The 12,957-nt window shown below is 39.5% G+C and overlaps 1 protein-coding gene across 1 annotated transcript in view; it reads left to right on the top strand.

Annotated features, from left to right (window-relative positions):
* Positions 1 to 9,799: 9,799 nt before the first annotated feature.
* The window catches only part of LOC126201669 (cytoplasmic tRNA 2-thiolation protein 1), a 44,661-nt gene continuing 41,503 nt past the window's right edge, over positions 9,800 to 12,957 (top strand). The window contains exon 1 of the mRNA XM_049936803.1: positions 9,800 to 10,136. Within this exon, the coding sequence (XP_049792760.1) occupies positions 10,089 to 10,136 (48 nt within the window). The 5' untranslated portion in view covers positions 9,800 to 10,088. The remainder of the gene's footprint in view (positions 10,137 to 12,957) is intronic.

Below are 12,957 nucleotides of genomic sequence, written 5' to 3'. Positions count from 1 at the left end.
TCCTACTGAACATGACTACTAGAGATTTCTGCAGCACCATCTTCAGAACATTTCCACAGAACCACTGGCCCCAGTTCTTTATTTCTGAGATAAGCATTTTTTTTATCGCCTCCTAAAGTGTTGCACAGGAAGTAAACACACATATGTCATTTGCAAACCAAATAATACTAAGTGATTGGGTTAACACTCTATCTATGTCATAAGTATACATTGCACATAATACTGGCTGAGTGCCGATCCTTGTGGTATGCCATTGCTCACTGTATGTGGGCCCTTCAACCCATTATTCTTTCTTAAATATACAGTTCGTTCACTGATTAATGTCGACATTCCTGCTGCAAACTGAGATTGTGCTCGAAATTATAGTAACTTATCTAATAGGATGTTTATCTGAACTACACTCCTAGAAATGGAAAAAAGAACACATTCACACTGGTGTGTCAGACCCACCATACTTGCTCCGGACACTGCAAGAGGGCTGTACAAGCAATGATCACACGCACGGCACAGCGGACGCACCAGGAACCGCGGTGTTGGCCGTCGAATGGCGCTAGCTGCGCAGCATTTGTGCACCGCCGCCGAAGTTTGCCGTGGCATACGGAGCTCCATCGCAGTCTTTAACACTGGTAGCATGCCGCGACAGCGTGGACGTGAACCGTACGTGCAGTTGACGGACTTTGAGCGAGGGCGTATAGTGGGCATGCGGGAGGCCGGGTGGACGTACCGCCGAATTGCTCAACACGTGGGGCGTGAGGTCTCCACAGTACATCGATGTTGTCGCCAGTGGTCGGCGGAAGGTGCACGTGCCCGTCGACCTGGGACCGGACCGCAGCGGCGCACGGATGCACGCCAAGACCGTAGGATCCTACGCAGTGCCGTAGGGGACCGCACCGCCACTTCCCAGCAAATTAGGGACACTGTTGCTCCTGGGGTATCGGCGAGGACCATTCGCAACCGTCTCCATGAAGCTGGGCTACGGTCCCGCACACCGTTAGGCCGTCTTCCGCTCACGCCCCAACATCGTGCAGCCCGCCTCCAGTGGTGTCGCGACAGGCGTGAATGGAGGGACGAATGGAGACGTGTCGTCTTCAGCGATGAGAGTCGCTTCTGCCTTGGTGCCAATGATGGTCGTATGCGTGTTTGGCGTCGTGCAGGTGAGCGCCACAATCAGGATTGCATACGACCGAGGCACACAGGGCCAACACCCGGCATCATGGTGTGGGGAGCGATCTCCTACACTGGCCATACACCACTGGTGATCGTCGAGGGGACACTGAATAGTGCACGGTACATCCAAACCGTCATCGAACCCATCGTTCTACCATTCCTAGACCGGCAAGGGAACTTGCTGTTCCAACAGGACAATGCACGTCCGCATGTATCCCGTGCCACCCAACGTGCTCTAGAAGGTGTAAGTCAACTACCCGGGCCAGCAAGATCTCCGGATCTGTCCCCCATTGAGCATGTTTGGGACTGGATGAAGTGTCGTCTCACGCGGTCTGCACGTCCAGCACGAACGCTGGTCCAACTGAGGCGCCAGGTGGAAATGGCATGGCAAGCCGTTCCACAGGACTACATCCAGCATCTCTACGATCGTCTCTATGGGAGAATAGCAGCCTGCATTGCTGCGAAAGGTGGATATACACTGTACTAGTGCCGACATTGTGCATGCTCTGTTGCCTGTGTCTATGTGCCTGTGGTTCTGTCAGTGTGATCATGTGATGTATCTGACCCCAGGAATGTGTCAATAAAGTTTCCCCTTCCTGGGACAATGAATTCACGGTGTTCTTATTTCAATTTCCAGGAGTGTATATTGAAGGCTTTTACATAATTCTAAAACAGGGCTGCTGCATAGTTGCTCTCACCAAAGCCAGATAACACTGGAGAGACTAATATAGAAATGTTGTCCATAGAAGCTTTTCCTCTATGAAGTCCAAATTGAGAGCCAGCTACTAACGATGAAGATTCTGACTACCATTCCAATCGCATTTTATTAGTTTTTCTATTGTTAAACAATACATGAGAATAGTGCAATTGTTCTGTAAGAAGTGGCTAACCTTGGACCTTGCCATTTTTTTGTGTATATGGTCCGATCTGTGTCTTCCATTCTTTGATTATTTCTTGATCCCATTCAGATTCTATTTACATATTTGGAGTAGTTCTAGGGCATTACCAGGCATATTTAGTATCATGGGATATGTGATGTGATCCAGTCCTAGGGATGTTTTGTGGCTCTCTGTGATGACTGCTGTTAGCTTGTCAATACTGATCGATCCAGTAAGTACAAGTTGATCTGTTAGTGTTTCCCTTTACCTCCATGGTTGCTTGTTGCAAACACTTGGTGGACTAATAAGATCACCGAATTTTTCTATCCATGACTGTATGTAGAGGCAATGTTTTTAATGCTGTTGACCTTGTGCTATATCTCTGATGGGTTAGTATTCTTGGTTTGACTGTCGCTATGTTTTAATCCAGCTTCTCATTTTGACTGCTCTTCTTGGTTCAATCTGTTGCTTGTTTGTAGTTCAAAAAGACGTTCTTCTGAAATATCTGAACATATTCACCTAATTCTTTCTTTCTGTCTCGCATTGTTTTGGATCAGTCTTCATTGTCGCTTTGATGCAGTCTTCATTCCACCATTGACTGTCCAATTTTCTTGCTTTTGCTGCTACAAGTCTTTTTGGGATTGAGTCATTTGCTGCATGGTATGTGCTGTTCCACAGCTGTGTATAAGCTCTGCGTGGGACTCGTTTTCTATTGGCTCTATCGCTAATTCAAAGATTTGTCGATATTTATACCAATCCACTTTCTCCATGTTCCAGATCGATTTGCAAGAAATATGGACTTGTTTATTTTTCCTGCAATGTACATTACTAGTTATAAGGAAATGATTTGATTCCATGGTGTCTGGCAGAACAGACCATGCTGTAATTTGGTTTTACAGAAAGAAGCTAATGTTATGTCTGTTTAATGTTTCAGATCTGACATTGTATATGTTCATACTGTAGTACAAGAAATGATGTAGTCTCCTGCCTTATCGTTCATATGGTAGTCCCATGCTGTGTGGTGGACAGTGAAGTCATAAAAAAAGTAGCAGCAATTTTGGTATGTTCTGAAATATTGTGCACAGGTGTTGTTCAAAATCCTGACAATTCACAGGCAAAGTCATAAGTAATTTCCTTCACTGATTTAAAGAAAGCATATGATCAGTAACAGAAGAACTAGTTTTGGATAAGCAAACAACCTAAATAATAAAAGATGCTATTATGAACAGTTTTCAAAAGTTAAATTCATGAGTGAGGAATGGTAACCATTTGAAATAAAAACAGTAGTAAGACAAGTGGATGGACTTTCTCCAAAACTGTTTAATCGTGCACTTGAGAAAGTAATCAGAGAATGGGACAAAAATATAAAGAGTGGAATAAGACTTGGTAGCAAAAAGAAAAATCTCAAAATCAACTGCTTTGTCTTTGCACATGATCTACCCCTCCTTGATGAAACAGTGGAGGAAGGAAAGCAAGAAGTCGTTTAACTAGAGAAACAAAAGCTAAAATAAGTCTTAGCATTTCTTTTGAAAAAACTAAAATCGTGACAATCAACAAACACATTAATAAATACATAAAAGTCCCAGAACAGAAAATAGAAACAGTAAAATAACAGAATGTGAGGCAATGGGTTCCAGAAGAAACAAATTGGAACTGGCCTTCCAATCGACAAAAGAGGCACAGAACAATAACTCTCTCTTTCATGGGGGTCTAAAACTAAGCTTTACACAACAGTGATCAACACAGAAGCATTGTATGTGGCAGAAAACTTACCTATAAATTGCATATCTTTAGAGAATTACCGACCAGTTTCATTACTGTATTTTTTTCAACAATAATAGAAACTATTATAAAAAACAGATTTCTGGATTATTTAAATAAGTACTAACTTCTGTGGAAGAACAGTTTGGTTTCTGGTCTGGAAAGGGAATAGGAGGTGCTACTACTAAATTTACAAAAATAATTTTAGATGTCCTACATAAGGGAGGCAAAGTAACAGGCGTTTTCCAAGACCTCAGTAAAGCATTCGACACAGCTGATCATGAAATATTTCTAGCAAAACTTGAAGCACTAGGAATAAGGAGGGTTGTAAATAAATGTCTTACCTAGTAGACAGAGTGCAGTGAGTAGAGGCTTCCCAAATTTCATGTGGCTTAAATTATGTGGTGAAACACATTTGAACACTGTAGCACCTCAAGGGAGTGTGTTAGGCCCAATACTGTTTCTCACTTACATTAATGACTTCCCACTGTGGGTCACTCAAGAAGAAATAATGTTATTTACAGATGACAGTAATATAATAATTACAGATAGGATGCTAAAAATATTAGAAGCAAAAGCTGAAAAGGTACTTATGGCAGTCCACAAATGGTCAAATAACAATAAAGTAACTCTTAATGTAGACAAGACTAATAAATAGAGTGCTACACAAATAAAGAAACGTAATACAACGAAACTTAAAATTTATAAGGTGACCAGAGCTCGCACCAAATTTTCAAGTATGTATGTTGATCAACAATTGAAATAGGACGAACATATCAGGCTGCTTGGAAAAGGAAGTAGCACAGCATACCTTATGATTATTAAGCATGGTGTGTAATAGCTCAAGTCTAAGAACAACATACTCTGTACACATATTTCTATCATCACGTGTGGCATAATATTCTGGGGTGCAAATGCTTAAATTGTGGGATGTGTGTTCAAACTGTAAAAATGAGCCATTGGAATAATGAAAAAGAGTTACAAAAGGGCCTACTACATTGAAGTATTCGAAAAATTTAGTATTCTGACTCTTCCGAGTGTATATATAATTCGAACTGGAGACTTTACACAGAAAAACATTGAGCAATATGCAGCAGATGGCTCCATACTTGATCATCAAACGAGATACAGTAATTACTTAAACAAAGATAGAATGAATAAATCAAAGACCCAAGTCAGTATGTTTTACCAATGAGTCAAGATATATAATTAACTGTCAAAAAGAGATAAAACATATAGGAACTCTATAAATTTAAAACATGTCTTAAATAGTAACTACTAAAAATGGGTTTTACTCAGTTTAAACGTTCATGTAGCATAAAATTATTACAAATAAATAACCAGATTGGCCAGTAACGAAGCAGACAAAGAGAATGAACTATGCTTGTAAGCAACACAATAAATTGTAGTTCGTAATTTACTCCTCACAATTTAAAACTTAGGTGTATTATGGGAGGAGTCTTACAATTCATTTGTCTTGGTTGAAGCAGGTTCTTTCTGCCTTATGTAATCGAATGATGTATATAATTTCTTATGTATATCCTGGTTTTTCACTTGTCTTGTATACCTCTATTATAAATAACGCATACCGGTATGTCTACATTTAACGACAATGTCCATAAAAAAGAAATTTGTCAATGCATGAATGCTTAAATAAATATAAAAAAATAATCATAGTCCAGATAGAACAATTAGAACTAAAAGAAAGAAAAAAATAAGAAAAATCATAGGAACAACATTTCAGGGTAATGAAATAGTACACATCAAGAATGATACCTTCTTCAAAAAACTAAAAGGCTCTAGATACTTATGCAAAAAGAAAAAAAAATATGAGCATCTCAGAATGAGCTCCAATAAACTAACTAAAAGATTTTTTTCTTCCTTGTGTAACAGCATAACGAAACCTAACTGGTTCATGGAAACTGAAAAAGACCTACACAAAGTAAAAATTACAGAAAAATCGTAACTCTATAGAACAGATCAGATTAGAACTGAAGATGAAGAAATTATGTTCAAGACAATTTTAAAATAAAGTCGAAACCTATCATCTCGGTAGAGGAGATAAGAAGGTCAGATAAAATGAAGAAATATTGGACACAAACAAGGAATAACATGCAAAGAAACGATTGGTCAATTATTCCAAAAAGAGTGAAACAAAATAAACAGAAGAAAATAAAGATAAAAGGGGCCCTCACACAGTCAATAATATTGCCAAACTACCAACATACTCATCGTCTGAGCGCGCATATTGACGTATTGTCAATACTAGAAATACTGACGATCAGTATTCATGGAACTCAAGATATTCTCAGTATTGTGTGAATGTGTGATGTCGAGTATAGATGCTGACAGAGTTTCAGGAACCAGCCAAGTGACGTTTGTGTGCACTGTTAATTTTTGAATATGTCGTTGTGTATGTCATCCCTCAGATTCAGTTTCACCCTAAGAAATTTTAATAGACCTATGCAAGGATAATCATTGTATATACTGCTTTAGGATGGTTAAGTTAGAGTTCCCTATAATACTGCCTACCTGATTAATTTGAAAATATAGTACAGATTGGAGTATTACACAGCATTTCGGAAAAACGCTCCCATTTTGAAAACCATGCCATATATCTGCAATGACTAGCATGAGATCTGCGAAACGCATGTCAGTTTCACCAAATTATCACAAAGCATAAAAAAATTGTTTTACGTTAATTGGCTGAACATGTATTTGCCAGGCAGATATAACTACTTCACAGGTTCCCACAGACTTTTGCTAAGGTGCTAGCTGATATTACTGAACTGCCTGTCGCCAGAAATCTCTTCAGATAATCTCTTGTCAGCTACAACTGCCCCTATTTTATCTCATATAAAAAATAATAACTTGACGTATGATGCAGGGGTCATCATAAAATAATTTATGAAATCTTTCGGGTCCTTGGTTCTGACTTCAGTCACTAAATTAATATGCGACCTGCCGATCTTTTTTTCTAACCATTCTCAGACCCGTTTTGTCGTTTTCTGTTACTTGCAAGCTATAGCTAATGTAACTGCTGCACGCGCTTTATTTTGAGTGTTCCACGTCTTAACCTTGTAAAATCGCGTTATCAGTTGACTGTTTTCGTAAATGACATCGATAGTTTAAGGTCCCTGAAATATACTGCAAGTTTGACAAACTAGAATTGTCAATACTGAACGAGTTCAGGCTCCTTAAGGATACAGTGTGCTTTTCTTGCTCAATATTATGTAAAAATCAACACCTATTTCTTTCAGGCACTGTTTATAATCTATATGTTTTACAGATTTTTTGTTGATATCAGGTAATGCAATATACTTTCTAAACTAATTAGAAGTTTTTTTGAATATTTTTGAACCTGCTTAGGGTTATTAAAAAAATTACAAAGAAATTGATGCATTTTTTTCCAAAATGCTTCCTCAGACTGAGGTACCATTTAATCCAATGTTATGCATTTGAAGGCGACTAAATTTTTACCAGATACGTATGACATGATGACTGAGGTACTCGACCTATTTAATTCCACCAATAATGCATATTACAAGGATAAAAAATATCACATCTTACATTTTTATTTTTATAATTTTTTTACTAATAAAATGTTATTTTTTCTATAATTTAGTTAATTCTGCAATAAAGCTTAGGCCTACTACATAAGTATGGATTACTGCAAGTTACAGAAAAAATTAGAGCAAATATTTGTACCTTAATTCTGAAAAATTGTGGGAAATTGCAAATGAAGATATGAAGCCCATTAAACTGTGCCTCAGAATGGTCCTGAAGCATAGTCTTCATCCTGCACCATTTCTTCATCTTCAATCTTCCACTTGGAATTCCTTTTTTAGCACTTCTTGCTTCTTTTGTAATTTGAAGAGCGAATCCTCCAGCTTCATGCACCTATTGTCTATCACAGGCAAGCAATTGATCTTCCATATTAGAGCCACATTTTATGCCTAACTTTCTCAGAACTTCCAACCTTCCTATCACTCAATCATTGAAACATATCACAGAATATAGTACATGAACTTTTATTGTATTTAGTCCTACAAAAACATTCTTGGGTAATCTTTCCGATAAGCAATGATTGAAACTTTCATTCTTATTCTGAGTGTCTACATGCAGACATCTACTAAGCAAAACAGGGTCACTCAGGTCTCTAAAAATTGCTTATCATGGTATATTTGACCACTTCCTTTTCCTTTTTGGTAACCACATCAAGAATCTACTCCTTTAGGGCAAAGTCCGCGAAGAGGTCTGGTATTCTGTGGACAACTTATGGAAGTAGGTGCCCCATACATTGGTGTAACATCATTCAGAGGTGCAGTTCGTCTAATGGCCAATCCATTATAACTCTGCAGTAGGTCTATTTCGGTTCTGTCAATTTGCCTCGGCCAGAAAGACATTTTCCATCAGATAACAATTTCCTTTCATTTCTCTTCGTAGCTTCCTCAATCTAGCACCCATTCTCTTTTGCACATGTCCACAACACCCCAGTTTTGTTACTGAGGTATTAACATAAACATTGAACGCATTAATTTTACTGAAAGCTTTAGAGTTCCCATCGCTTAGGTACTTCGTATATCTAACTTTATAAACGGGCACTGGCCTCTGAAATATTTTTAGAGCTCCATCACACTCAAAACCTGCACTGTGACCATCATAATTCTTAGAACACTGATGTTCGACATGTCCTTCACTGTTACCATGACAGGTGTAGCAGTACTTAGATAAGCACATCAACAACTTTTCCATTCTCCAGAGAAGCAGACGTAAAACACCATTCAAGGAACGATGTCCTCGACATTGACATGTCCCATCAAGTGCAACAGCAATGTCCCTGGTTCCACTAATATTTACAGTTTCTTTCTTCTACTGCACGTTTCATAGATACTAGGAGGAATATCCATCAAACCACAAAACGTTTGAGCAGCCTTTTCTCCTTTTCCTATTGCAAGCACTGCATACACTAACATCAAATTCACATCATATGAATTATGCATAATGTTCGAACTTATTTTTGAGGTAGATATATTGCAGGATCCACACAGAGCAACTAATTTTGACGCTAAGCCCTTCCTGCTACTTTGTTGTTCAGTTATTTCCAGACAGTCTACACCATCACATTGTTTACATTTCGCTACTTCCTTTATTAAAGAAGATAAGGTTCCCATATCAACAACAACAAATCCACTACAAACAGCGTCACTGTTAACACAAAAATTTGAATCACAAGGAGGCCTGTCATGTGGGAGTTTCTTCCCTGAAGAACTAACACATAGGTTACTTTCAACAGTGTGGCTTGCTTTGTTTGTGAATTGGTCATAACAGAATTTCCTTTTATTGAATTTCTTGATGTGTAGAGTAGTTCGTATTTATTGCACATTAAAGGATATGGACATCCACTTGGGCAACAAACATCCAGTAACACGTAAACAAACTGCTTCAGCGAAACAAAAGTAAATACTAGCAAAGTTAATCATTTACATACACTAGAAACCTGTACTGTCACCACATATACAATACAACCGCTGGAAACAGAAAGTTCACAGTTCTTTTCGAAATAATAGTGGTGTCTGTAACAGAAATAAAGGTGGCGTGACGGCATACACGACCATATCTTTAAAATTTGGTCATTTTTCATTTGAAACCCTATAATGTGAATATCAATGTAATCAAAAAAGACTATAGAATTTAATGAAGTCTTAAAAATTATTTTTCACCATTTATAAGTACCCTGTATCCTTAAGAACACGCATCAACACATTATCCACTGTTATAACTGAGTGCGCGCGGTGAAAATAGGTTAACTTCCGATGTTAGCAGACGACGACGTCGTCATAACTTGCTACCGAGAAACTCTGACTTGGCTTACGCTCCGTTGATGGCCCTTGTGAAAGCCGCTATTTGAAATTCAGTGTAGAATATTTTGACGTGACGTGACTGCCAGTGCGCATGACCCGTTGCCAACCAAAGATGATCTCACTATTTTTGCTCCGCTCCTTCGTTATAGTAGATCTTTGCGTTATTTATTACGTGTGTTTTTGTCTGCTGTCAATTAGTGTGTTTATATTTTTGTGATGCAAAGTCTGAAATTCCGTATAGAGTCATTTTACATAGCCTAACCGTTGATTGAGGTGGTTTTCATGATTGGGTGGTGGAGCGGTGGCTACAGTACGATGCTATCGCTTTGGACGTGATTCAATAGCAGTGCTTCGAAGTTTTAGGCAAACACATGGTTCATTAATTGGCCACCAAAAAGAGTAACAGAAGACCGTCGACATGCCTGTTACTTGTTCTTCTGGATGCTCCAAAAGAGCAATTTTAAAGGTAAGTGAGATGACACGATGCTTAGAATGAATGCTTGAATCTTTCGGTTTTGTAGGTCTAGCGTAGCGTTAATGGCTCGTAGAACAGAAGACTCGAGTAGAAGTAACTGTTCATAAATGAAAAAACGTTGTACTACAGGGACCAGCCGAATGAGCTAGTGCAATTGTTAGGTCGTTTGCCTCATATTCAGGAGGAAATAGTTTGCTGTGTCGGATCATCCTGATTAAGGTTTTCAGTGGTTTAACGAGATCGTTTCAGGCAAATTCGGCGATGGTTCTCACAAGGCCACTCCGGACCACACGTCGTATCCATATATATTTATGTATTATTGTGCGTTTATACTTGAAGTTATTTATTTTTATTGTATTGTGATGAAAAATCATTGTGAGATGATTTTTGAGTGAATGTATATAAAATTGTGACCTGGGATCTTCGTAATTGTGGAAGATTAGCTGGAGATCAGTGTAATTTTTGGATGTTAATTAGCGAAGCCAGGGTTTCGCATTCGTTGGTTTTGCGTCTGATGCCTGTTTATGGAATGTAATGAGGAACTACCATAAATTTGGTTTCTTTTTCTCCATCTTTGTCATTCAACAATCACATGGAAAACCATGCACTCTGAGATGTATCAGGTTACAGTTGAAATGAAAAGCGAAAAAAATAAAATTGTTTTAGACGATTTTTTAATACAAGATCGACAGTGTGACTGCTCTTAACTGCAAACTAGTACACACTGACACGTATGTTACTATACCTTAGTAGGCAGAGCATCCATTACCCGACCCAGAAAAAAATCTGGAGTTTCAAAATGAAAGCTATGATAAATGAAACACAGGGTTACTGTTCTCGAAATGATTTAAATGGTAAACTTGCCCAACTAATTCACAAAGATCACATACAGAGTCCTTTCCTGTCTCCACGCATACATTTTGCAAAACAGAAAGTGAGTTACTCTCCTCCTTTTACTGCTCAAGAAGAGTCAAGAGATACTACACTTAGTGAAAGGCTGTGGTTTCAGAGTATGTGGAATCTACAATATTCTTGGGTGTTGCTGTCATAGGCCTTCCTTCTGTACTGGCCACACATGATGTGGCAGCACATTGTGGAAATAGTAAACGTAATACATCTAGACAAATCAGTGATTACTGGGAACAGCGTAACAACAAATATGAAGTTATGTTTGTTACACCTAAATTTTATCCTAGACATCTAATTCTACTATTCTGCCATCAAGGAGGTCAAATCAACATTTGCCCCAGGGGCTCACAACTCTTTTGTGAGTATGTGCTTACCTACCATGGAGCTCCAGCTTTTGCAATACTACTTCCCTTTGTGGGCTCCAAGCCTATACTTTGACTATCCCATTTCCCCTCTGCCTTTCCATCGGAGGTCTTTGTGGTACAGTCCCCTACTGGACCTCGTACATGATACAGGGCATTAATTTTCCATTTCACTTCTGACACACTCTACACCTTTCCATTAATAAATACGTGGTCCCCATTGTTGGGTTTGACCTACCACCACTGTTCCAAAATTTTCAGAATTGCACATCATGTAGGGAGGGTCGCCCAGTGTGATGTCTGTTTCATCTTTGTGCCTTTCCACCTTAGCACCCTTCCTTTCCAATAAGGCAATATGCCCATAACTCAATGTGATAGCCGTCTTGTTATAGGGGGTCATCAAGTACCTGCATGGCGGTAGCCTCGTGACCACATGGGGATCACACTGTGCCCATCATTTCTGGGGCATGGGGGCTCTAAGCAACAGCTTACTGGCCAGGTAGCTGTTTCTGAGGCTGGGTGGTGCCCATGGGGAGAGCTTCCGTTTAGAGTGGGTGGGACTATGGGTGGATGACCTACATATGAAGTGGATGAAGGTGATCACACAGCTCCAGCGGTCTCTTCAGAAGGAAAGAATTTGTTAAGTGCAGAGATATATGACACCAAAATGTTTCCTTTCTTGTATATGCCTTGGGAGGAACTTAGGACTAAGCAACAAGCAGAGAAATACACCCCCCCCCCCCCCCCCCCAATACCAGGTTTGTACAAGGACAGATGGTGATTCTTTTTTGACCACAAAGCCTTTATTCTTGTCAAGACTATAGAGGATAGGTTTGGGGAAGCTGCAGTAATCTCCAAAATAAAGAGTGGATCAGTTTTGGTTAAAACAGCATCCCCTGCCCAGTCATGGGTATTGCTTGCTTGTGACAAATGGGTAACATTTTGGTGACTGTCACTTTCCATGGTAGTGTAAACATGATTTAAGGCATCATTTTCCGTTGTGACCTCCTCTTGCAGTCTGACAATGAACTATGCACCTATGTGGAGAGACAAGGTGTATTCTTTGTCCCTCATGTCCACAGGGGGCCAAAGGACAATATGGTTATCTTGGGCTTTGAGGGCAGTTCATTGGCTAAAAATGTCAGGGTGGTGGCATACTTATGTGACGTGAAACTGCATGCCCCCCCCCCCCCCCCCACCAAAAAAAAACAGTGTTTCAAATGTATGGAGTTTGGCCGCTTGTCTTCGTGTTGCAATGCCAACTCAGTTCTGTGGGGACTGTGGATGATCATTGCAAATGAACATTCCTTGTACTCCTCCCACCTATGTCAACTGTAAACAGCACCATTCTCCATGCTCAATAGAGAGAGAGAGAGAGAGAGAGAGAGAATATAGGAACATAAGACTCTGGACAGTCTGACATACCAAGAGGTCAAGAAAAAGTGTGAATGTCTACATACTGCATGCATGACCTGCTGCTGTTACTCTCCCCCAGTATGCACCCCTGCACCCTACAGTGGACTCACAGGGCTGCTGACCAT

The sequence above is a fragment of the Schistocerca nitens genome, chromosome 1 (genome assembly GCF_023898315.1).
Source record: "Schistocerca nitens isolate TAMUIC-IGC-003100 chromosome 1, iqSchNite1.1, whole genome shotgun sequence".
NCBI lineage: Eukaryota > Metazoa > Arthropoda > Insecta > Orthoptera > Acrididae > Schistocerca > Schistocerca nitens.
Note: the sequence above shows the minus strand (reverse complement) of the source record. Positions and strands in the feature narration are given on the sequence as shown.